Source organism: Euprymna scolopes, chromosome 31 (assembly GCF_053919585.1).
Source record: "Euprymna scolopes isolate OS-2025 chromosome 31, ASM5391958v1, whole genome shotgun sequence".
NCBI lineage: Eukaryota > Metazoa > Mollusca > Cephalopoda > Sepiida > Sepiolidae > Euprymna > Euprymna scolopes.
In genome coordinates, this window is record NC_136512.1 from 88,111,716 (window position 1) to 88,137,538 (window position 25,823).

General features: G+C 32.6%; 1 protein-coding gene across 1 annotated transcript in view; it reads right to left on the bottom strand.

Annotated features, from left to right (window-relative positions):
* LOC145255845 (malate dehydrogenase, mitochondrial-like) overlaps positions 1-24,289 on the bottom strand; it is a 48,891-nt gene extending 24,602 nt beyond the window's left edge. Inside the window, exon 1 of the mRNA XM_080114587.1 lies at positions 23,883-24,289. Within this exon, the coding sequence (XP_079970713.1) occupies positions 23,883-23,969 (87 nt within the window). The 5' untranslated portion in view covers positions 23,970-24,289. The remainder of the gene's footprint in view (positions 1-23,882) is intronic.
* Between the last annotated feature and the right edge of the window lie 1,534 nt (positions 24,290-25,823).

Consider the following 25,823-nt stretch of genomic DNA (forward strand, 5'->3'; position numbering starts at 1 on the left):
GTAAGATAAAGAAAAAATAAATAAATAAATAAAGCTATACAATCGTGTTGCTTTCCATTCCAACAAATTTTTAAAACCGATTTATATATGGGAAAAAAAAAAAAAAAAACATATGCACATTAAGAAACTTTTGAAAAGTGAAAAACTTTTTTTCTCACGTTCACCCTTAACAAGGCATATCATGCCTAGGAAAGATTAACAATCTGTTGGTTTACGTTACATTTAAACGTCTGCATATTAGTACAGTCAAGGAAGCAAGTAGCAGGAAGGGAATTCCAAAGTCTAGCTGTTGGAGGGAAGAAACTATTAGACTAAAAGCTTTCTGGCATTTAGGGAACTAAACAGTGAAGGAGTGTAATCTTGTTGCTAAGCAGGTTTGTTGGGGATATATATATATATATATATATATATATATATATATATATCAAGGAGGAACAAGTGCAACAAGTTCATCAGATCACATTCCATTATAAGAAGATTGAAAATGATAAATAAAATGTACAGTGATATTTTTTTCTTTTTTTTTTTTAGTTTTCTTCCTTTGAAGATTGTAATGCTGGGTATGGGGCAGCCAAACTAGCTGCCAACATTCCCGTTTTTTATTGAAACCAACCAAGAGCTCTTTTTAGTATCCTTGTTGTTCCCTTAAGTGCAACTGTCTGGATCTCTTTTGCACTTGGTTCACCAGGAATATTAGTTAGGTAGGAATTCAGGTTCTTCTTCATTGGCCCTGTGGCACCTATAATAACTGGTATGATTGATATCTCCCTAAGATTCCAGTTTCTTTTCATATCATACATGAGACCTTGGTATTCGGTCCGTTTCTCCCTTTCAGCTCTGTTCAGACCATCATTAGGGACACTCATTTCAACCGAGGTTACAACTCGGTCAATAAAACCTGCATGTGTGCTTACAGATTTTATAAACTGAACTAAGATTCACAGACAAGGATATGAAACTTGTAATGAAGAATAAGAGAGCACCTTATAAATAATCGTATTTGCACTTTGAATTTTAGTGCAGACTTTTTTTTCCATCCTTAGCAAGTCGCACTCTCTTTACCATCTCAAAATTCTAGAAACTATATATATTAAGACTCTGAGACCTTCTCTTTGCAAACAAAAAGAGAATCTCTTAGGGCTTAATCTAGTTTCTATTTAATAATTAGCCCCCGCGCCCCCCCCTATTTTTTTTTCCTCTACTTTTTCATCTCTGATTCATTGTCCCCCCCTTTTTTTAAAATGTAATTAAGTTCGATTTTAGCTCTGTTGAGCGAGCTTCGAAACCGGTTAGCTGACGTATTCATTTTTATTTTTTAATTTCACAATCTAAAATAAACAATGTTTTCGAACAAGTTTAAATTTGGTCTTTACATAGCCATAATAAAAGTTACAAATAAGATCGTCCAAATCCTCATTATGAATCAAGTTGCACTAATTTTATGCCCTTTACAAAGATTAAAATCAACATACGATACCAAACCTGATGTTGAGAATTCTCACTCCAATTTTTATCAAAATCCATTAAGTAATTTTCATTCTAGAAAATAGTGAAAATTTAAGGCTTAAGCATAAGCAATCGAAAATAAAGGGAATCTTGATTAACTGGTGTCTATTGACTATACATTAAATTTAATGCAAACCTTGTTAGTGACCTGGCAAGGCCACAGGGGAGACAACTGAAGCTGGCCTGCAAGACACTTTATGGAAAATGTAGGCAAATTTGAGTATATTTTATTGGTTTGAAAATATAGGTTCTTTTTTATCAATTGTCATAAAATTTTAACCATAAAATAGTATTATGTTTAAAAAGCAAATTTTCATGTAGTTTTGTCCATAGAACCAAAGATACAAGTGTTTCAGTATTCGATTTGGCTACAAGTATAGAAATGGTATTTCAGACCATTCGAAAAAATAGCAAGTTTTAGTCTCCTCAATCAATGCCAGAGGTTTTGCAGGGATATATACAAGAACAAAGAATTAATAAAAAATGTTAACACTTTAAGAGCTAAAAACATATTTAATTTTCAAAAAGGAAACACAAATTAAGTGGATTTTCCTTAATCCAGGGAGTTTCGAAAGAAATACCTTCCTTCTCATCAGAGGGTAGGAATTATATATTAAATGAAGGACTGGCCATTTGTAAATGTTAAAGTTTACAAAAAAATGCCCATGTTACTCCCCATGTTGCCTAATATATATATTCTAAAGTTGATAATGATCTGATTATTAGTTTAGTGAGATTAGACTACACACACACACACATATAATTTATTCGAGAGTAAACAATTACATTTGGTCGCTACAAACAGGCATCTGTTTCAGTCAACGAGACTTTGTCAGGCGACCCTGAACCATTTGACACCATAGGAAAAAAAAAAAAGCAAAAAATATTTTGCTCTTGTTATCGAGCACTAACAACCCTAAAGTCTGTAGTTTTGAATATCTTAATCCTGAATTTATTTATATATATATATATATATATATATATATATATATATATATATATATATATATATTCTGTAATTAATTGGTTTGTCTCCCTCAAAAATAAACACCTCCTTAACTTCATAACCTTTGACATCCAAAATTATTATCAATCAATTTCTCCGATCCTTTTAAATAAGGCTCTAATCTTTGCTAAAAGAAATTCTGACTTAACTAATTTAGAAATTAAATTGATTCTCCTAGCGAGAAAGTCCCTTATATAATTTAATAAGTTTTGAATTAGAAAGGACACCCCTAATAATTTTGACATCTTGATGGGTCTTTCTGACTCTGCAGAAGTTACCGATTTAGTGGGACTCTTCTTACTGAAAGAACTTAAATACCACTTTAAACATATCCAAGAGGGCCTTTATAGAGATGATATCCTTTTTACTACAACAGCCAGACCAAGAGAGTACAACAAAACAATTTAAAAAATTACATAACTTTAATAACTTTGGCCTTTTTATAATTATCGAACCAAACAAAAAAACTTCAAATTTTCTAGACGTTACACTTAATCTTAACACCGAAACTTATATCCCCTATCATAAACCCAACCTTACGCTTTTATACGTCCATAAATCTTCTAACCACCCCAACTCAATTATAAAATCTATAGTACCATCCGTCTCTAAAAGAATTTCTGCTTTTTCTGCTAATAAAAAAACGTTTAATCGAAATGCTACTTTCTTCAATAATGTCTTAAAGAACTCAGGACACAAGGAAAAGATTAAATACAACCATTATGCTCCTCCTGCTAGCTGCCTTAAATCTGAAATCACACAATGACTCGCAAGAAACCAGTTCAAATAACAAAATCTGCCGCTATCAATAACAATGAACCAGTCTACATATATAATCCAAACCAAAATACTAACAATACCTCTAACCCACCCAGTCGCATCAGGACAAAGAAAAATATTTGGTTTAATCCTCCATTTAGCGTAAATGTCAAAACTAATATACCTAAGGAATTAGTTCAACATTGTACAAAACTCTTTCAAATACCTACACAGATATAGTTCTATTTTCAATAAAAACTCAATAAGGATTTCTTATTCAACAATGCCTTATTTAGCACAAAGAATCTTAACATCTAATAACAAAAAAATTAAATCAGCCCAAAAAATCTCTTTCCCAATTAAACCCAAAACTAACTGTAATAACAAACATCTTTGCCCACTCAATAATGATTGCATCCATAAAGATGTTATATATTCATGCACAATTACTGAGCTCCCACTCAATCCTCCCATAACAGACACTAATATTTTATCTTCAAGTTATCCTTCTTCCCATCCTCCATCTGATATAGTTACTAATCCAATATACCACTCGAGCAGCCCCTCCATCTACAATCATACAACTAGCAATAATAATAATAATAATGATAATAATAAGAATAATATTTCTCCTAACAGCCATCCCAACACTAACAACACCAATTACCCCCTCTAAAACAGTCCTCGTACAATCATTGTCCCACTCTTTGTTGAGCACAATGAACAAAATTCAAACTATTTCCCCAATACAAATCAGCAAATTAATAATAATACCAGACCTCGAGATTTTAATAAAGTACATACATATATCGGCGCTACTTCAACATTAATTAAGGAAAAAATATCAAACCACATTTCTTCTTTTAACAACCATAATTCTAATAACCAAGGAACTTCTCTAACCACTTTAATTAAAAAAACTTAATTCTAATAATACCCTCTTCACAATTAAATGGACTATCATAAAAAAAGTTAAGTCTTATACTCCAGGCTCTAAGTCATGTCGCCTCTGCACAACCGAAGCTATAACTATAATTACTTCCCCTCAAAGTCACAATATAATAAATTCTAAAAAGGAACTAATCTCTTTCTGTAAACATAAGTCCAAATTTAATTATGGTAATTTTGAAATTACATAGCTATTACTTTAACCTTTCAGATATATATAATTTTTCTTTAATATTATCGTTTTTTCTACATACTTTCTTAATACTTTATAACTTAATAATCCTTTATTTTAATTCTTTATTTCTTCTTTGTTTGGCCGTTTTTTTTTTTTTTTTTATCTGCAATTTCTGTTTTAGTGTTTAAATATTCCTATCTGTCAAATATATCAATCTACCTACACATTCATATCCTATATGTATATTTACTTATATTTTACTATATGCATTTACTTAAATATTACTTGCTTTATCCGGAATTTGCAGATACCGGCCATCCTCTCCCCTTAAATTTTCTTTTCTTTTTTAGTGTCTTTTAATAACTCCTGCTGATATTTTCTTAAGTAATAACCTGTATATTTCAGTTGACCTCTTTTTTGCCCTATATTTTTGGTGCCTTTTAATGTCATCTTGTTTGGGTTATTTTGACATTATCTTTAATCAAACATTAGGTACTGGTAATTTTTTTTTTTTTTCTTCAGATCAAACATAAAAATAGAACTTACAAAAAATATTTATGAACTGTTTTTGTAAGTTCTATTTTTATGTTTGATTAAAAAAAAGTACATAAACATTTTTATTATAAAAAGGTTATAATTTTGTTATAAAAAGTTCAAATTTTAAAATAAAAATTCTGTTTTTATATTTACTAAGAAAAAAAAAAATATGAAAGCCAAAATTTATCCTTTGTCACCCGGTTGGATAAGAAAAACACAAACAATCCACCGACTTTTCAAATTTTGTTTCCAATGCATTGTATAACAAAAGACACAAAAAATTTCAAAACATTCATCTGTAGATCTGAAGTCGTCCAGCCAGTTTGGACATGTATGACAAACATTAGCTTTTGTAGAAACTAATCGTGCATAAAACTTTTTTTTCCCCAGGATGACATGGTGACATTCAATCCAGTCCAGACAGAAAGACAAGCTAAATGATAAAAGAAAATGATCTTCACCTCAAATCCGAAGATGATGTTTTCATCATTCCTTATAGCAATCTTTACGTATCACGTTTGACCAAACACCAAATCAAACATGTTCATAAAATATTTTTCAAAACCGACATCATGTAGATAAACAATACCACTTACTCGCTCAAGCTGATAGCACAGGGGATTAAAGTTAGGATTGCTTACAAAATGAACTTCAATCTCAGCTTTAAGCATTTGCTTGTCTCACCACATCAAAGAATTAGGAGGAGAGGGGGGGGGCATTGCCCGGTCATTTAAAAAAAAAACGGACCTGGGTGCCATCAGCGAAACCAAAAGTAAAAAGAAAAAGAGGGAAAAAAGAGATTAAAAAAAATAATGAGTGTTGGGCACGAACTCACATAAGTTAGTAAATGAATGTGTTATCAGAGGGTCCCACAAGGACAGAGGTTACCATGTCGCTAATTTAGCTGTTTAAAATGAAAGAATGTATGACGGTTTGCGCATGCGCCGTTTGAAAACCACATCAAAAGCAAGGTATTTATCAGTCAGGAGCCTTCCATGTTTCTGTGGCATTTTTCCCCCCCAAGTTAAAAAAAGAATTTTATTGAATATCATTCTTCTAAAGTGTCCTCACATCCAGATTGCTTTTTTAAAATTCACCAACTGTAACAATTGGGCTTTAGTAGGGTGTATTCCAATTTCTGATGTAGCTGTTCATTTGACCTGAAATCACAAAAATTTGTCAGTCATCTCATAAGATGTATAGTAATAACATACTAAATTTTCAAGAGTCTACGACAATTTTAAATGCCTGTACAAAAATATCTGGAAACTTACTGAAACCATCTCGCAACTTATCTGTCTGATTACCTCCCACTTACAAGATGTGACACAAGGACAGAAAAGTGATATTTGAAAAGCCAGGACCCTGGAGGAAGAGCACTTTGGCCTGCAAAAAATATCTGACCAGCCTCGTCTGCATTCTCCAGTAGGGGCCTTCTAGAACTGCGCAGAACATAAGACCATACACCTCAGTCAACAGAACAAACTATCTCATTAATGGCCTAAACTGATTTAAAGCCAAATTCAGACTAGGCCTTTCTTGATCTCCATTTCTCACGTTCATTCTTATTACTTAGTTCCATATCTTCCTTTGTAAACTGAACCTGCTGCCTCAACTGTTCTACATCTTATTCTTTTAACATGAGCACATGATCAAGATCTGTTAGGCTGGTTTTTAATGCAAGAAAAATCCATCTTCCTTAAAAAGAGAACTTTTCATCAAGACAAATAAAAATTGCCTTTGTCTAGAAGGATATCTCCTTCACTGACCGAGGCCAGAAAAGATAACGTGTAGCATTAGAATAGATACTACACTTTGCTCGTAGCCGATTTTCAATTACTTCAAACCTGAATTTTCTTGATCTTCACAGAGGGAGGTCAATTTTTCTTGTGCTTAACTCTTTGTCCGTTTCTTTCTACACTTGACCATAATTGAATTTCCTTATCTTTCTTAAGATTAAATTTGTCAGGTTTATCAGACGTGTTAGTTTCTTTATCCTAAGTGAACTGACCTCCCAAGGTTCGAAAATTTTATATTCTTTGCACGAGATTTCACTCAGGCTATTTCAAATACTTTGGCAGTTGTTTTATATTTTATTTAAAGTGTTTTATATGTGTTCATACATTTTTAAAGACAACTGATATTACATTAAGTTTAAAATGATTTTTAGCTGATTATTTAAAAAAGGTTTCATATTAACAGTCAGCCAAGTTAGACTAAGTGATTTTCAAAATAAATTGTTGTATTATTATTATTGCAAATAGCATTGTATACCAATAACAAATGAAAATTGACTCATAAGAAGTTTGATTTGTCAACTTAAATGCTATTTGGGTCCAACTTTTAAAATATAACGTTCTTGTTGAGATATCATTGAATATGAAACTTTTTAATTATTTGGTCCAACGCGTCTTTATGTCAAACCGAAGGATGTTGATAAATTTTTTTTTTTAATTATATATTTATTTTGTGGAAAAGAGGCAAAAACTTACCTAAAAGAAAGAATCAGACAGAAGAGAGAGGAGGGTTCCTGACTAGAATATAAGCAGCCGTTTTGGGGTTTTTTTTTTTTTATTACTTCTTCCAGACGGAAGTAGAAAGGCGTAGTTTTCTGGTGCAAGTCTGAACAGCATGAAACACTTCAGGAGCATGTCGGCCAACCAAATTAAAATTATTAAGCAACGGAAATATTTACAAAAGACTTTCTACCAGTTATAATAATATTGACTTTGTTGTTTGGTTTAATGTGACTTTGGTTTGTCAGCAAGTCATGGGTATGATCTTGAAACAAAAATATTGCCGAAAAAGTGTTAAGATTTTTGTTGATTTACTTGCCTCCCCACAAGGGCAAAGTTAGAGACTCTTTTTGCACCCTGTCCAAGAGGGAGAGACTAATGGTTGGTGCACCAGCTCAAACGCGACTTCACGCATATACAAATGGTGGTTTTATAGAAATATAAGACACTGGCAGATGTGAGATGTTTTCTAGACCAGCTAGATGAAACAAACTTTTTTGCAGCAAACTTGGTCATATCTACTATGCATTTATTCCAATTTACATTCACTGCAAATGTTAGGCCAAGGAGTTGAAATATCAGACTCTTGACAAAGGTACTATTAGTAGCAATACACATGGCTGTTAAAACGCTTTGAATAATCACAGATTTCAAGGGGTTTCTGCTAAAATAGTCATTTTAAAAACCAAAGCACTTTAAGTCTTCAAAATACCACCGTTTTGTTCAGAAATGAATATACTTTCAAATGAATTAGTAAATAATAACATACATTATATATTTTTAGAGTTTTAAGCAAATAAAGTGATAAAAATGTGAACATCATAAAACAACATTTTCGGTAAGATTTTGTAACAACTGTCGGTTTCAATTTCCCACCATAATACACCTGTTTTTACCTATCATAATACACCTGTATTTCATAAGATTCCTTCTATCCAGTCATGTTGTCTAATAATTAAAGATAGACCACACATGTCCATTTTAAGAGACAATGGATACCCCCTGAAAAAGTGCCGGGATTACGAGCATGTACTGAAGCAATGGGTCGAATAATCCTAACAACCCTTCCTTTTGAACCAACACTTTAAAATCCTCAAATTTCTATTCAAACAGCTTCTGACCTCCCTTCTTCCTAAACTGTACCAACATACAAAACTTTAAATGTAATGTGAACAAACATCCAGCTGCACAGCTCCTATATAATGTCTACTATAAATCTGGTCCCCGATCAAAGCAACTCCTTAAGTTTCAGCAGCAATGTGCATTGTTTGGGGGTGATAAAAAAAAAAAAAAAAGTCTCAAGACCAAAACAATTGGTTTTATTCCAGTTTTTGGTTTGGTTGGAGGTTATTTGAGCATATCAACCCTTTCCAGGTTTTTCAATGCCACATCCAGTAATTTTTTTTTTTTTTGGGGGGGGGGGGGAAATTCATGCTTATATATATATATATATATCTTCAAATATTTATTCGGTGTTTGGTTGGGTTTGGTTGTTTTGTAGAGGAAAATTATTGTTTTTAACTTTGTCAAAACTCAATCCTGTCCTGCAAAGGAAAAAGGGGGGAAAAAAAAAAAAAAAAAAAAAAAAAAAAATCAAGGTTTGGTGCATTTTAGGTTAGGAAGCCAGTATCCTCAGAGGGCCTGATTAGATAGCACCAGGATTTCAGTCTTTTTTTTTTTCTCTTAAATCAGTTGCTCCAGAAAGTCTTGGGGGTCTAATCTAACCCATTATTAAACTGATAGGAGGGTCTTTCAAAGATAAAGTAATGCGGTATCTAACTGAACTTATATGGCACACAGTGTGCATAGTCCATCATCACTGCACAAGCATCATTTTTACGATGCTAGCGTTTACCTTCAATACTCCTCCTCATACTGGCACCATCAAACCATAATTTGCATGCTTAGTTTCGGTAAAGTGGAGATCATCCACTGAATGTGGCTTTCAGTTGTGAATTTGGAAAAAGGAAAACGATATTTGTCCTGTATGATCTTTGTCCGCTTTAAAGTTTGGCGCATTTTTTTTATTTCATGATTTAAAATGCATGCAAAGTCATGGATAAAATTGGATGAAGTAATTCCAGCAGCAAGACCTATGCTTTGTGTGTGTGTGTGTGTGTGTGTGTGTGTGTGTGTGTGTATATATATATATATTTTATTTTTTTTATTTTACAGCCTAAAGATATTAACTTAATTCATTACAGTTAGTAATTGTCTATATTTTCCTGTTAGTAAATTAAAAAAAAATAATTCGAACCATGTAAAAAAAAACAAAAACAAAAAAAAACAGAAAACACGATTTGATGATAGGGCAAAAATTTCATTCTCTAAAATTGAATTTTCTTAAACCTCTCCATATTTTAAATCCATAATAATGAGGAATGGTTCCTTTTCTTTGTTAGGATTGTTTTATAGACATAGGCATACAATTGCTTTTGTACGAGTCAGATGATTCTGCTGTTGGCATTGGTTTCCCTGATATCCTTCTAGTTATAATTCTTTCTCAAAAAACATTGGGTACTTACAGGAGAGACCTCACAAAAGTTGTCAACATCCCTAAGTGAAAGTATTTCTGTGGAATGAACTGGATTCGAACTTGGTACACCTCAGCTCATACCATTAGACACTGACACATTTGCCTCTCAGACGCGCAATATTCTTGAGATGGTGATTGTAACAAACGGTTCCCCTGTTCGATAACAACCAAGATGAGGAAGTCAGTTCGACAATCTCAATCAATTCATTACAGTTGTTTCCAAAGACAAAGAATTGTAATTCCCTGTCTGTGGAAACTAATGGACTAAGTTATAAAATAAAAAAACATTCAGCTCAAATGTATTTTCATGCATGCACACACACGTGTCTAAAGAAACACAAAGAAAAAACACTTTAAATTCTAACTTGATACTAAATTGAACATATTGCAAACTTAGTATTTGCATAAACAGATTTACTGCTGAAAATTCATAATTACATATATATGTATACACACGTACCGGTTATAATAGGAGCAACTGGCCTAATGAAAAAAAAAAATCTGAAGAAATACTTGGAAGCAATCCTTGAAGACGGAGCTGTAACAAAATAAAAATAGCAGCCATAAAATGAACAAAGTCTATTCTTAAAAGAGCCCTCGGATATAAATTTAAATCATAATGAATCAAATGTTAGCTCCAGGTCAGAGACGGTGACTCTCTTTAAAAAAATTAATCTAAGTAAAATGAAAATAAAATAATAAAAAAAAAAAAAAAGCTTTATTTTGCAGAGTTTAATATTTAAAAAATGTTCTTTCCTTCCTTTTCTATTCATTTCTTCCAGTTACCCGTCCAACATTTGACCCCCCCCCACCAGATTTTTAACCTAGTTGTGTTCTATTCATATTACTCTTATTGCTCAGTTATTTTTTGTATGGTTAAAAAATTTTGTTTAAAAAGTGTGACATATGATAAAAAAAAAAAAAAAACATACTACAGATCAAGTCAAGCTCATAAATTCAATTACGTATGATGGAACAATTTGAAAGTCGAAGAGCAACTCATTTACCAGACTTTCCATTGTGTTGAAAGGAGAATAGTTTTATAAAAAGCACTGTGCGTGCGTGCATGTGTGATTTTGTTCCATATGGACTCTGAAATGGCTTTGCAGATTTTTTTTAAATTTCACAAATTTACTCGGGTCATTAATAATGTTTGTTCTTGTTTTTTAATGAAGGTTACTTCCAATTTTACACGACAGGTGATTTTTTTAAAACAGTTTTTAAACTTAACCTACACAATGTATTCACTGTATTATTTGAATTCTCCGACTACTGTTCTCATCTTGAGTGCGATTTTTCATAACGTTTCAGTCGATGTAACCTCCGACCTTCTTCAGGTGTATCTTGTCAAACTTCACAATGTTTCTGTTGAACGCTATATTCTCGATAATACAAATAACCAATCACCATCTCAAGAATATTGCGCGTCTGAGAGGCAAATGTGTCAGTGGCTAATGGTATGAGCTGAGGTGTGCCAAGTTCGAATCCAGTTCATTCCACAGAAATACTTTCATTTAGGGATGTTGGCAACCTTTGCGAGGTCTCTACTGTAAGTACCCAATGTTTTTTGAGAAAGAATTTTAACTTGAAGGATATCAGGGAAACCAATGCCAACAACAGAATCATCTGACTCATACAAAAGCAATCGTATGCCTATGCATATAAAACAATCCTAACAAAGAAAAGGAGCGATTCCTCATTATTATGGATTTAAAATATGGGGGGGGGGGTGTAAGAAAATTCAACTTTAGAGAATTAAATTTTTGTCCTATCATCAAATCGTGTTTCCCATTTTTTTTTTTTTTTTTTTTTACATGGTTCGAATCATTTTTTTTTTTTTTTAAATTTACTAACAGAAAAATATAGTTTTATCTGAACAATGTTATGAATCATATTAAGATTCTGAACAATGTTATGAATCATATTAAGATTCTGAACAATGTTATGAATCATATTAAGATTCAATGTGTTAGCTGTTAAATTGAATCTCACACGAACAGTCAAAGCTTGTATTTTAAAAACTAATACAGTTTGCTCCTTATCATATTCGGTTGAACATCAGTTTTACATGCTGGCATATGTTGGACAGCTTTAAAATATTTATTTCAAAAGTAACCTATCTTAGGCCAGATTTTTATGACTTCCAGGTTTTCATCGACCTTCCCCATGAACTAGACCTGCTACTTCAACTGCTCTGTATCTATCAACAGAAGAATTTACCTGAAAGTAATTCGTTCAAACTCCTCAGCTTAACGTTCACAGGTAACATGAGTTGGAACAGATACATCTAGAGCATTGCCAAGGCTGCTGTGAAGAAGGTGGGCTCTTTCTACCGTGCTAGAAAGTTACTTACACCTGAACGTATCCTGTTCCTCTACAAGGCCATCATTCGCCCATGTATGGAGTATTGTTGTCACATTTGGGTGCATCTACGACTAGTCTCTCACTCCTGGACATGGTCCAAAAGAGAATCGCCAACCTGACAGGTCCTGAACTGTCATCTTATGCTTATATCCAGGAATTATTGTCTCAAACGTTGACAGAATTTTGTTTTTAAACATTTATTTATAAATAACCAGATTTAATGAACTAAAAATAGAAAATTGAATTCCTTATCTAAAGCTAAAAGTTTTTGGACTAGACTAATATGCAACCACATCTGCACTTTCGACCAGCTGGCTTCTCTAAATGCATCTGCTATTGTTTTAAACATGTTCTTCATTTGTAACGGCGCAGATGTGTGTATGCAAATTCATGTAAATTGATGTCACCGGTAGGGAAAAGAAAAGGCTTTAAAAAGAATGATCACATTAGAGACAGAGAGCATGTTCAAGATCACGTTAGAGGCATGAATAACGTTCAAGACAACAATCACGTGAGGGATGTCACAGCGGTAGGAAATAAATGTCGGTGTACAAAAAAAAAAAAAAAGAAGTGAGCTGAAGTTCTTTTCTATTCATTGTTTGCTTTGCGACTGAGACATACAACATGTTGGCTTCTGGACAACGTTACACACTTAGCTTACAGTCTGCAACTCTACCCAATGGAACATATCAATTCCATACGCGCACTACTATTTCCAATAATACTAGGAGTAACCGATTCATTGAAGTCATGAAGTTGAAACATGTCATTTTTATAGGGCGATGATCTATTCTCATCGACTTCAGCAAGTGAATAGCCAGAGTTTATGGAGTGGAAAGAAAAGCCTAGGTGTGGAGAAAAAAAGAAAGAAAAAAAAAGAAAAAAATTTCTGATGGGAGTGATGTGGGGGAGGGTGTTAAAATCAAGGGGTATTTTATTTGGATTGATTTGATCATGAGATTCTTTTTATTTTCTCTGAGCAGGTTATAAATTCTTGCAAATATTTTTTTCAGCATGTGAAGGAGTTTGACAGTTGCAGACAGTGGATGTCATTTCGTCTGCAAATGCATACGAAATGACATCACCGGTAGGAAAAAATAAAAACTTTAGAAAGGACGATCACGGAGATCACGTTAGAGGTATGAATAACGCTCGAGAAAACAATCATATGAGAAACGTTACAGAGGAAATGAGGGAACGAGGAAATAAATGTTGTACGAAAAAAAGTTGAAGTTCTTTGTTTTGCGACTGAGGCAGATGTGTTGATTCTCTGACAACATTACACATTTTGTTATAGACCGTGTTGAGATTCTAGCGTTGTCAGTTCTCAGAGCACAAAGCCATAGCAAAAGTTTATATAAAAGCAACAGAGTAAAAAAAAAAAAAAAAAAAGATGTGTTCCTAATCTATATCTACATATATAAAAGTGACCTTGTCCATGTGCCCACGAAACAGTCTCTACCAAACTGTCAATTTTTAGTCTATAGACATGGAACTTGATATGGGAGGTATTTTTGTGGAATAAATTCTATTTGGTTTTTAGCTGCAAAAAAAAAAAAAAAAAAATTCTTTAAAATAATAAAAGAAAAGAAATATTGCTAAAGAGTCAAAATTGAAAAATTAGAACCTGGCAGGCATAAGTCGAACTAACATGTATCCTTTATGCATGGGCAAATATACATTTATACGTTGAAGTTGGTTAATTTGTAAAGTTTTGATAAGCGAATGATAGCGAATAACTCTGGAGAGCTAAATGTTTTGGTTTCAATTCTAACTGATGCTACCTAGGTCATACATTTTGTTTTTAGCTTTGAATCACTTATATATAGGATACAATATATAAAAAGAGAATTGGCTCTACAAAAATACAAATATGAAACCTGCATAAATTAAAATATATTCAATCATAGTGTGTGGGTGGGTGTGTGTGTACCAAACACCCTTAAACAAAAGAATATTTATGCATACACACAAGTTTTAAACCTAACCGGTTCACACAGGCTCTGATGAACTCATAAGCATTAATAGTTCAAGACTACCAGAATACAAATAACCCACTCAAACCTACAGACTCCAGACATATCATGCTGATAACATATCTATTATCAACCCATCGACTTAATTTGATACTCCTCAGAAGATTCTTCCACATATAGATACTCCATATTTTTTTTGTTTTTTTTTTACACAAAATCCCCAACTAGGTAATAAACTACAATTATAATAATAGGTTTACATTTAAATACAAGCCCCCCCCCACCCCACACACACACGATTAAAATAATTTTAAATTCATACCCTTTAACATGAACACGCTCACACTTAACATCTAGCTCACTCCAATAGACTTCACCACACACCAATACTCCTAAATTCGAAAATAACCTTGAAACAGGAATTCATACATCTATTATCAGTTACATTACTGTAAACATCATGAAAAAAAAAAAAGAAAAGAAAAAAAATGAGGAAAAGAGAAACAAAGAAAAATTGACATACTAAGGAGTAAAAAAAAGGATAGGTGTTCCTAATTTATATATAAAAATGACATTGTCTGCCTGTCTTTCTGTCTGTCTCTGAATAACGATGTCTATCAAACTGTCAATTTTTGGCTGACAGATTTGGATTTGTAGAACAAATTCGATCTGGTCTTTAATCAGTAAAAATAGCTAACAGACTGAGCATGCAGGGTCCCCCCCCCCTCCATGAGCGAAAAATTTACTTTCACCATGACTAATGTTTGCACAAAATTTCCAAAAAATTCAAGGAGTGGTTATTGAGAAAAGTGTGAACAAATGAATGGACAAACGATTTTGGGACAATTTTACCCATTTAACGGCCTCTAAAGGGGCAACCAGAATTATCCTGGAAAATCCGTTCTGGCATAAATTTACTTTTACTATGACTAATGTCTGTACAGAATTTTAAAAAATCCAAGGTGTGGTTATTGAGAAAAGTGCGAACAAATGAACGGCAGTGAATTACTAGGTCCAATCCCTCTTTTGTTGGGGGGACCAATGAAACATGTCTTGGGTGGCCGGCGGACTCTAATCGGATATTCTTTGTCTCACCCCTTTCTTTGACCAAAAATTTATCACATGCAATACTTGTCATTCATATGCAGCACCAAAACATGCAGTGCATATTTACATACAGACTTTTTGCTTCCTAAGAATTGCTTCGTTTGCCTCGACGTGTTCAAAGACTAAATTAAAAACAATTTCTATTAATGTCAATATGAAGGACATCCTTGAGACCCACTCGAAAAAAAAACAAAAAAAAAAAACTGGTAATATGGGTTCTTTATTCAATTCTGGGCAATGCCAGGATTTTCCTGCTGGCATATAAGATTTTTTTTTTTTTCATATCTAATTAAATGAGGCTAAGTATCTAAAATGAAAATCTTACAACAACAACAATCTTGTCCGCATTCCAAAATCAGCCAAGTGAAAAAATTTGATACATTTGATTCCAAGTGTCTTAAAAAGATTCTAGGAATTAAATGTAGAGATCGAACTACCAAGAAGTCGGAAACCGCACTGACAGTATCATCAATAATCTGCAAACAGACTGATTCAGACATACTCTAAGACTGACCCCAGAGAGAATTGCCAATCAAGTGTTCCAACGGATCCCAGATAGATTGGAAGAAGAGAAAGACCAAAATGAACTGGAAACAGACAATCTAGAGAGATTTGATTGCAATGGGAAGTTGGAGGTATGCTGTGGATTTGGCTTCAAATAAAAATGGCATATTTTTGACTGCCTTGTGTCACAGGGCGTGCAAGTTCCTTAGTTTAAATGAACAGAGTTTTTCTTCAACTGGATGAAAAATGTTTGCATAAAAATAAAAACAATATTAATAAATGAAACATCGAAAAAGTGCAAGTCGTATTTGGAAATTAGTGGATAGGAGTGTGTGTGTGTGTGTGTGTGTGTGTGTGTGTGTGTGTGTGTGTGTGTGCGCGCGCAAGGAGTGGGGGGGGGCGAAGCTTTCAACTAATCCTTAAAAATGTGTTGAGACAGTTTTATGTGATTTGTGTTCTAAGAAAATTTAAAAAAATCAGAAACCCAAGAGAAAATAAAAAATAAAAATGAACGTTTTTTTTTTTGAGTAAAACACAAAATTGAAAAGTCACAATGGTATATTATTTTTTTTTAACTAAAATTATGGCATCTACAGACCCAAATTTTGTATTTATTAAATTGTTTTTAATGCCGCAGTTAAATCAAAACAATTTCCAATGCTATCGATAATGTTTATCCATTCATTTATTTATCATCGCTTTTTTTTAAATTTGTTTAAAAACATGTAAATCAAATCTATGACGTCATCAAAGGTGTAATTATTTTAAGGTAATATTTTAAGCTCTATTTATAAAGTCAAATAACTTAGTTGATAGAACCTCAGACTTAAGACGTCAGGGTTTCGATTTCACCTCATGGTATTCATTTTACTGATTAAAAATTTATTAGTAATGCAATATTCTCCATTTCTAAAAGTAGGATCCATGATATTTCGAAATGTGTATTTATTATATAATACAAAAAGACTCCGGTTTATTTGCCTCCTCCATAAGTTAGACATGTGGTTGATTTTTAATGTGAGGAAAGGAATCAGAGACGGAACAGATACTACAATTTGATCTTCCTATCAAACAGACAAAATAAGTCTTGCAATAAAAGCTGCCAGAAAATACCCCCGAAACAAATGCAGTGATGCCGTCGAAAACGATCATAGGATGGGAAGACCAATAAGGAAAAGCACCATCCAGACATCGGTGTAGAAGTTCTAAAAAACACATGGATAAAATGGAGTAAATTTGTAGATTAATACTCTCAGCTAAATACTAGCTCCCCCCACCCCACTCCTCCCCAAATAAAAGATGAGATTCTACTTTCTAGGTGATTATGAACACCCTGAAAACGTGATGGGAAGAAAAAAATATTTTAGAATTTAGAGTTGGGGATCAGTTTCGAGTATCAATTTAACAGAAAATGACCCCCCCCCCACCCTATATTCTAATTTTGTTAGGGCAGTTAACTAAAAGCTTTAACACTAACCCTATGTCCGACTGGCAAGATCGTGAAACCAGACATATTTAACAGTATTAAAAAAAAAAAAAAAAAAAAAAAAAAACCGTTAGAATTGCTCGGAAACGAACCATTCTATGTTAAATGTATGCGTTCACACGTAATCGTCTAAAATAAATAAATCTTAAGGAACAGGGATGGTGGGTAGCAGAGGGTGTTAATCACACATAACTAAAGACTAAGGAGTTAGCAAGATCCCCAAGGTTAGAACCCCCGCCACCTCCTCTACCCGAATAAATGGCAGCATTTAGCAAGTACGAAAATATACCAGGCATCCTTATGAAGAAAAAGTTCAAAGTCATCTTTAACTGATGAAGGTGAAAAACAAGAGAAGCTGGTCGACCCAACCGAGGAAGAGAATGACCTTCACCAGAAATAAACTCGCACCAGTCACACGATTGTCTCGAGAAACGCACATTCATGCATCGCCATCGCTTATTGTCAAGGCCAAAGTTTTATTAATACACTACAACACCGGGATACGGTATTAAAAATTAGCAGTACATAACACACATATGCATATGATAAAATAACATAATACCGTAAGGCGAGGCAGATACCGTAACCAGGGGCCGGGAAAACAAAAAACATTGTATTCCACATTGTAACTTGGAGAAGAGAAAAAAAACAAAAAAAACAAACAAACAAACAAAAAAAAAAAAATCTGGTGCCATCGTATCTCGGTGTTTAACTGTAATATCTCATTCAAATAACATTGTCCATCTTCCCAACCCAGAAGAGGAACGGATATATTTCTCTCACGCAAGTTCAAGGTCAAATTGATAGAAAAGAAAAACGTGTGGGCGATTTTGGTTAAAGATTTACGAATGCTAGTTTTCGGTGATCGACAGATCGATCATGTGTGTGTGTATGTGTGTGTGCGTATGTGTAAATATGTATGCCATGTTAATCTAACACAAGATTTCATTTGATAATTCTTGTGGTTCAAACCGTGGTTTGTCAATGGGAAGAAAGGAGAGAGTACTTTGTTTGAAACGTATGCAGAATACGGACCGTATTGAAATAACATTTAGAAAACCATTCTTAACACGGGAAGTGGGAAGGGTTTTAACTATTCTGTACTTTCACCTAACAATTTATTAAACATACCGTAAAAATTGAGTTTAACTTAAATTCTATATAAAAAAAGTGAAAAAAAATAAATAAAAAATAAATAAATAACAGCACGATCCGTATTCTGCATAAGTATCAATATTTTTTAACGAATAATACAAAATGAAGATTGTCATTAAACCAGCAGGCTGCCCGACCGTAAAACACGCTTGCATATTTTAATTTATGCAATTTTGTATTATTATAGAGCGAATTCTGTTGATTATTATATTGTACTCGATATATAGTAGTGATTTAAAAAAAAAAAAAAAAAACCTATGGTATCCATGCCATCAATTAGGAATCGAAACCAAAACGTATTCAGCCTAATTTGTTAGCATTTGAGCTAAGGGCAGATGAATATCAAAACCTTAAAAATTAACCTACTTTAACGTATAAGTGTATATTTGCGCGTGCGCACCAGAGCACATTTAAGTCGACTTTACGCCTGCCAAATTCCAATTTTTGTCAATTTTGACCCCTTAGCAGCTATTTTTACCGACTTAAAATTAAGTGGCCTTGCCCTATATATATCAAGTATATATCTACTGTCAGTTTTTGGTCTACAGACTGGAGTTTGTTGATCAATAATTGAAAAACTCCATCCATCCATCCATGCTTCCGTTCAGTCTCAAAAGACAAAGGATACCCCCTGCATGGGCAAGAGCGCGTGTAATTGTGAGGCAAGGGTTGTGCAATCTCCAACCACACGTCTCCTGAATCGGCACTGTTTGAGTTCAGTGGCAAGGAGAAGTTCAGGACTGGAAACAATGCAGAGATAAGCAGAGAGCATATACAGCACCTGGAAGTCCCAAATGGTCACCCATTTAGTACTGACCAGATTCAACGTTGCTTAATTGAAAGACTAGTCTGGTAGAGACCGTTCGGCGTTCCACACAAAGAAAAGGTCACTCACACCGTTGCCAGCTGCGATTACCATAAAAAAGTCAACTGTAAGGACGGGTATTTTGTAGAGTTCGAGACATTCGAAAGTGAGTTGCTGAATTCGATAAAGTAATTTCTGATTATAATGTAAATCCTTTTGTGCAGCTAAAACAAAAGAAAAACAGTATTCTAATTGCGCCACTATTCTACTAAAGGATCAAACAAAATATTAGACATTCGCGGGCAATTGCTCAGTATAGCTAACAAGAAAAAAAAAATTTACAACAAAAAACTTACCAAACGCCTGAAAAATTTAATCTATCGATTCGCTCAGATTTGAGTTTTCGAAGTTTTATTGTTTTTAAAGTTTCTATTATTGCCTCGAAGTCTTGTAAAAAAAAATTGTTTTAATCAAAATAGCAGTGAGTACCCGTGCGAGCAAAAAAAAAAAAAAAAAAAAAGCCGCAGTAGCCAGGCTCGAATCGGTAATGCGAAAGAGGAAAAAGATGAAAAAAAACTAACGCGTTAGTCGTCTCGGCCACAGCAACTTATGATGTCACAAGCCTTCGAAATAACATCTTTTAAACGTACGTCGAGATCGCTAGGTGTATGACTTTTCAAAAATGTCGACGGTAAAAATTGACCTCTCCTTGCAGAAAAGGACCCAGTTGACCAGCACAAAAAAATCTTTTTGGCCAATTTTTAGATATTTGTCATCCGAGAGATCGATCTTTCTAATTATACCAATTTTGTCACAGTTCTATGCGTCTGTCAAAAGTTTTTGGCAGATATGCAAACACACGTTTTCCTTTTTATATATTAGAAGAGTTCCAATCGGATCAAGGAAAGACAATCATATATCAGAATTCATGTGTTGGCAGACGTTTTCTCAACAAATTACAGAACTTGATTAGATTAAAAAATTTTTTTTAAAAACATCCAAAAAGTAATTTTCAAATAGTGATCGTTTTAATTCATTTCAAAATTTTAATGTTTTATTTTTGTTTACTTCAATCTAGTTGTTTCGACGTTTCATGTTTGGTTTATAAAAATAAAAAAAATAAAAAATAAAAAAAAAAGGTTAAAATTTGATTTAAAAAAAAATTCAATAAATTCAATCATTGATGGCACTTGTGCATTTTATTTATTGTGGAAATTTTTGTTGCTGTTTTCGTTCTTTAAGAACGAAACTCGGAACAGGGGAAGACAATTCAAAAGTTTTTTTTAAAGAAATTCTCCGAAAATGTTACAATTTCGCATGAAAATAATTTTTTTTTTCTAACGAACTTTTTGATGAACATTGTCTCTAAGAAAATGTCTGAAATTAATTAAAGTGTTCATTATATCAAAATGTATAACTAAAATTTTTTACAAAATTGAAACCTTCGCAATAAATTACAAATAAAAATAAGGTGCTAATGCACTTACTGATCCGCGCTATTTTTTTTTTTAAATCGTATTTCCACGTTTAAGTCTTATGATATATATATTTTTTTTTTATCAAATTGTAAGGTTAAAGTATAGAATAGGTACAAAACACCCTCCCCATGTTAAGAATGGCTTTTTAAATAATAACGTTATTATTTCAGCACGGATCAATAAGTGCAAAAGTACCGAAAATAGATTTGATCTTGTATTGACTATTCCGAGTGGAGTTCTTTACAAATAAAATTTAAAAAATTGTTCATAAATTCAAATATTTTAACTTTTTTTTTTTTTTTCAGTGTTCAATCGTTTTATACCGGTTTGTAAACACTCTAAATTAAAGTTTTGTTTATTTTTAAAGGTTTGAACCATTATTGACGCCCAGATCACCACACACCACTTATCAAGGACAAGAGGCCACTCAAGGATAAGGGTTAAAGACTTTTGTAGTAAGCTAAGTTACTTTTTTTTTTTTAACCTAACGAGATAAGTTTTGTTTTAATTTATTTATATATACATTTTTTGGTGCTTTTTTTAAATCGTATTTCACGTTTAATTAAAGTTTTATTATATGTTTTTTATTATTATTCAATTGTCAGGTTAAAGTACAGAATAGGTATAAACCACCCTCCCCTCCTAATGTTAAGAACGGCTTTTTAAAAAAAATAACATTCCAGCAGTCAGCACTAGTAGCCAGTTTTAACACTACTTTTATTCTTAACTAGAAAAAATAAATAAAAAAGACATTAAAATTACCTTGTTTAATGTTCTGGAAGATTACTTTTTTTTTCATTTCATTTTTTTGGTAATTATGCAGAGAAATAACCATAAAATTCAACTTTTACGGTATCGTTTGTTTAATTGTTATGTGTAACAACTACACTCCTACTTGAAAAAAAAGTTTTAGTTTTTTTTGTTTTTTTTTCATTTCATTGTTTTGTTTTTGTAATTATGCAGAGAAAGGACGACGAAATTCAATTTTTACGGTATCGTTTGTTTATTAAAATGTTATGCGAAACTACAGTCCTATTTGAAAAAACGGTACTAGTGCAGAGTGATCCGGGCGTAAATAACGTTATTATTTTAAAAGCCATTCTTAACATGGGAAGGGAGGGTGTTTTGTACCTATTCTATACTTCAACCTAACAATTGAATAAAAACCCAAAAGGGGTTTGTATTACTGTACACTGATTCGAAAAAGTTGTCAAAACAACAAATATATAGCAAATAAATATTATCAAAGGTAAGATAAGTTACTTTTCTACCTAACTGGATATATTTTTTGTGTTTTTATTCAGTGTAACATGTTTATTCAGCTCGAAAAACATGCAGTATTTACCGATGTATTGGAAAATTCAAAATGGCGGCCGACTCTCTCTCGGAGAGGGTAAGTTTGGGAAAAGATATAAATAATAAACTAGAGAAAATACTGTTAGAAATTCGCTCAATATATGTTACCGTGACATAAGTTGACATATATTCGGTTGTTTTTAATAGTATTTTGTCTAGTTTATTTTTTATAACATCTTTTGGGTTTGTATTACTGTACACATAGATTCGAAAAAGTTGTCAAAAAAAATATATATATAACAAACAAATGTTATCGAAGGCAAGATAAATTACTTTTCTACCAAACTGGATATAATTTTCGTGTTTATATTCAATTTAACATGTTTATTCAGCTCAAAAAGCATACAGTGTTTACCGATGTATTGGAAAATTTAAAATGGCGGCCGACTCTCTCTCTTTAACACGGTAAGTTCGGGAAAAGGTGTTATAAATAATAAACTAGACAAAATACTATTAAAAAACCACCGAATACGTGTCAACTTATGTCACGGTAACATATATTGAGCGAATTTCTAACAGTATTTTGTCTAGTTTATTATTTATTACACCTTTTTCCGAACTTACCGTGTTAAAGAGAGAGTCGGCCGCCATTTTAAATTTTCCAATACATCGGTAAACACTGTATGCTTTTCGAACTGAATAAACATGTTAAATTGAATAAAAACACGAAAATTATATCCAGTTTGGTAGAAAAGTAATTTATCTTGCCTTCGATAACATTTATTTGTTATATATTTGTTTTTTGACAACTTTTTCGAATCTATGTGTACAAACCCAAAAAAAACTATCAAAACTTTAATTAAACTTGGAAAAACGATTTTAAAAAATAGCGCGGATCACTCTCTGCACTAGAACCGAAAAAGACAATATTTCTGCATTTATGGACCCACGATTTCCACGAAGTTTACTCGGGTGTGCCCGGCGGATGACGGGAAGAACCGGAAACTCGACAAATAGTTTGTATATTAAGACATCTTTGTGTGTGTGTGTGTGTGTGTGTGTGTGTGTTTGTTTTTTTTTACTTAATCAATTTCAATGGTCATCGCCATTCTTAACATGAGGGGTTGTAACAATGTGTTTTTCTATAATAAAGTTTGACCGGTCGTTTCCGGTTATTTCTATCATCTTGGGAACACTAGAGTAACTTCGTGAAAATCGCGGGTCGATAAATGCAAAATCATAAATAAATAAAAAATATCGTAAAACTTAAATTTAACTTGAAAAGACCATTAAAAAAAAATAAATAAATAAAGGCAATTTTAAAATTTTATTTTAAAGTAAAAGTAAAGAAATCGTTTTTTTTTTTTATTACTTTTGTAAAAATTGGACGAAAACTAAAATAAGGTGAAGATATTTCAATTGTAAAACTGAATTGTATTTTTATTTGAAAAAGTGAAAATAAAAGGGAAGAAAAAAAATTACTACAACTAAATTAAAATAATTAATAATTTATAAATATGTCAGGAATTGAACATATTTTTTACTAATTTTACGTATTTTTATGTAATAAAAACGAATTTATTTTGAAAAAAAAAAATGAGATTTATATAATGAAAAAAAAAAGACCTTGAAAATCAAAAACTGACGTAGGGCAGATATTTAATTGAAATTGCTTAAAAAGAACAAACGAAAAAAGGCGTAGGACAAATATTTATGATAAATGCTTACCTTTGCTGTTGTGGCCAAAGTTCGTTTAATTGCATTGTTGCTCAACAAACTGGTCACAATCGGCCGACCTCCACGGAACAACGACATTTTACTTTTTTATTTTTGTTGTATTCGGGGTAGAAATGAACAAGGGGAGAGAAAAAAAAACCGAGTAGGTCGGGGGAAAAAAATAAAAACAAGAACCGGTTTGATAATGGGCGAAAAGCGCAAAGGTTAGTGTCTTCTATAATAAGTAGACAACCTTCGCCGATGAAAGACGGTGGATACTTAGGGTCAGATCTCGTGGAAGGGAAAGAAAAAAGTGGCCGATCGACAACGAGCGAAGGTGGACGACGTGCGGTTAAGGTCAGACTCCAATGTCGGCGTCAATGAAACAGGAAGTTGGCACTGCGCATGAGCGGTAGTACCTGCATAGAGTAGCAGTACTCGTCAGGGTAGTGGTGGTAGTAGGTACAATAGTTGTCAATATTGTAGCCGTAGTTACATTAGTGATTTTTACATAGGAATCACCACCTATTAAGGCCCAGAAACCACCTGAGGATAAGGGTTGTATGTGTGTATATTAGTGGCCTGGCAAGGACACTGGGAAGTCAACCGAAGCAGCAAAACTGAAGCTGGCCTACATGACACAAATGTAGGCAAATTTGGGCATATTTTATTGGTTTGAAAATATGTGTTCTTTTTTACCAATTGTCATAAAATTTAAACATTAGAATAGTATTATAATCTTAAAAAACCTGCAAATTTTCATGTAATTTTGTCGCATGAAACCAAAAATATGAACATTTTAATATTCAATTTGACTACAAGTATATATATATATATATATATATATATATATATATATATATATATATATATATATATGAACAAATGATTAACAAAACATGTTAAAAGATGTTTTTTAACATGTTTTGTTAATCATTTGTTCATATTATAAGCTCTATTTCCTTTTCGGTTTTATTGAGCTTTTACATCTGGCTGAGTTTATTTTACTTGTAAATATTAACTCTTTAATATTTATAATATATTTTAAGTTTACCATTTTGATTACCTTGGTAAACTTATTGTAGTTTTTATTCTTATATATATATATATATATATATATATATATATATATATATATATATATATATATATATATATATATGTGTGTGTGTGTGTGTGTGTGTGTGTGTGCGCGTGTGTGTGTGGTTTCAAATGATCTGAAATAACAGCAAGAGGAGACTTGATTCCAAATATTTCTCATATGTTATATCTCCCCTCTTTGGTTTTCATACATAAAGTAAATTTTACAGTGTATAAGGATTATTTGATACTGGAGATATTCATAATTGTATCCTATTTCAAAAAGAGGGGAGATATAGCACATGAGAAATATTTGGAATCAAGTCTCCCCTTGCTGTTATTTCAGATCATTTGAAACCATAGCAGAGGGAATAGAGTGAATAAAAAGGTGATTTCACGTGAATGAAATCACCTTTTTCTTCACCATATTCCCTCTGCTTCACTTTTTGTTTTCAAGTAAGATCTATGACTTACTTCTAGTTTCATCAAATACTTTTGCAAGCAAAATCCGATCCCACATTTTGCTAAATCCTACCCTCTGATGAGAAGGAAGGTATTTCTTTGAAACTCTACGGATTAAGGACTAGCACTTATTTTGTGCTTCCTTTTTTTCAAATTAAATATGTTTTTAACTCTTTTCAAAGTGTTTTTTAACATGTTTTATTAACTATTTGTATATATATATATATATATATAAACAAATAAAATAACATCTACGTAAATCACGATATATCCAAACAGTCATGCGAGATGATCCAGTGGTAAGAATTTAGGCTTCTTACCATGAGGTCCTGATTTCGAATCTCACTAGATTCAGCCACTCTGATGAGTTGTAGACAACGAAACACATGTCAGTGGATAATTATATTTTAA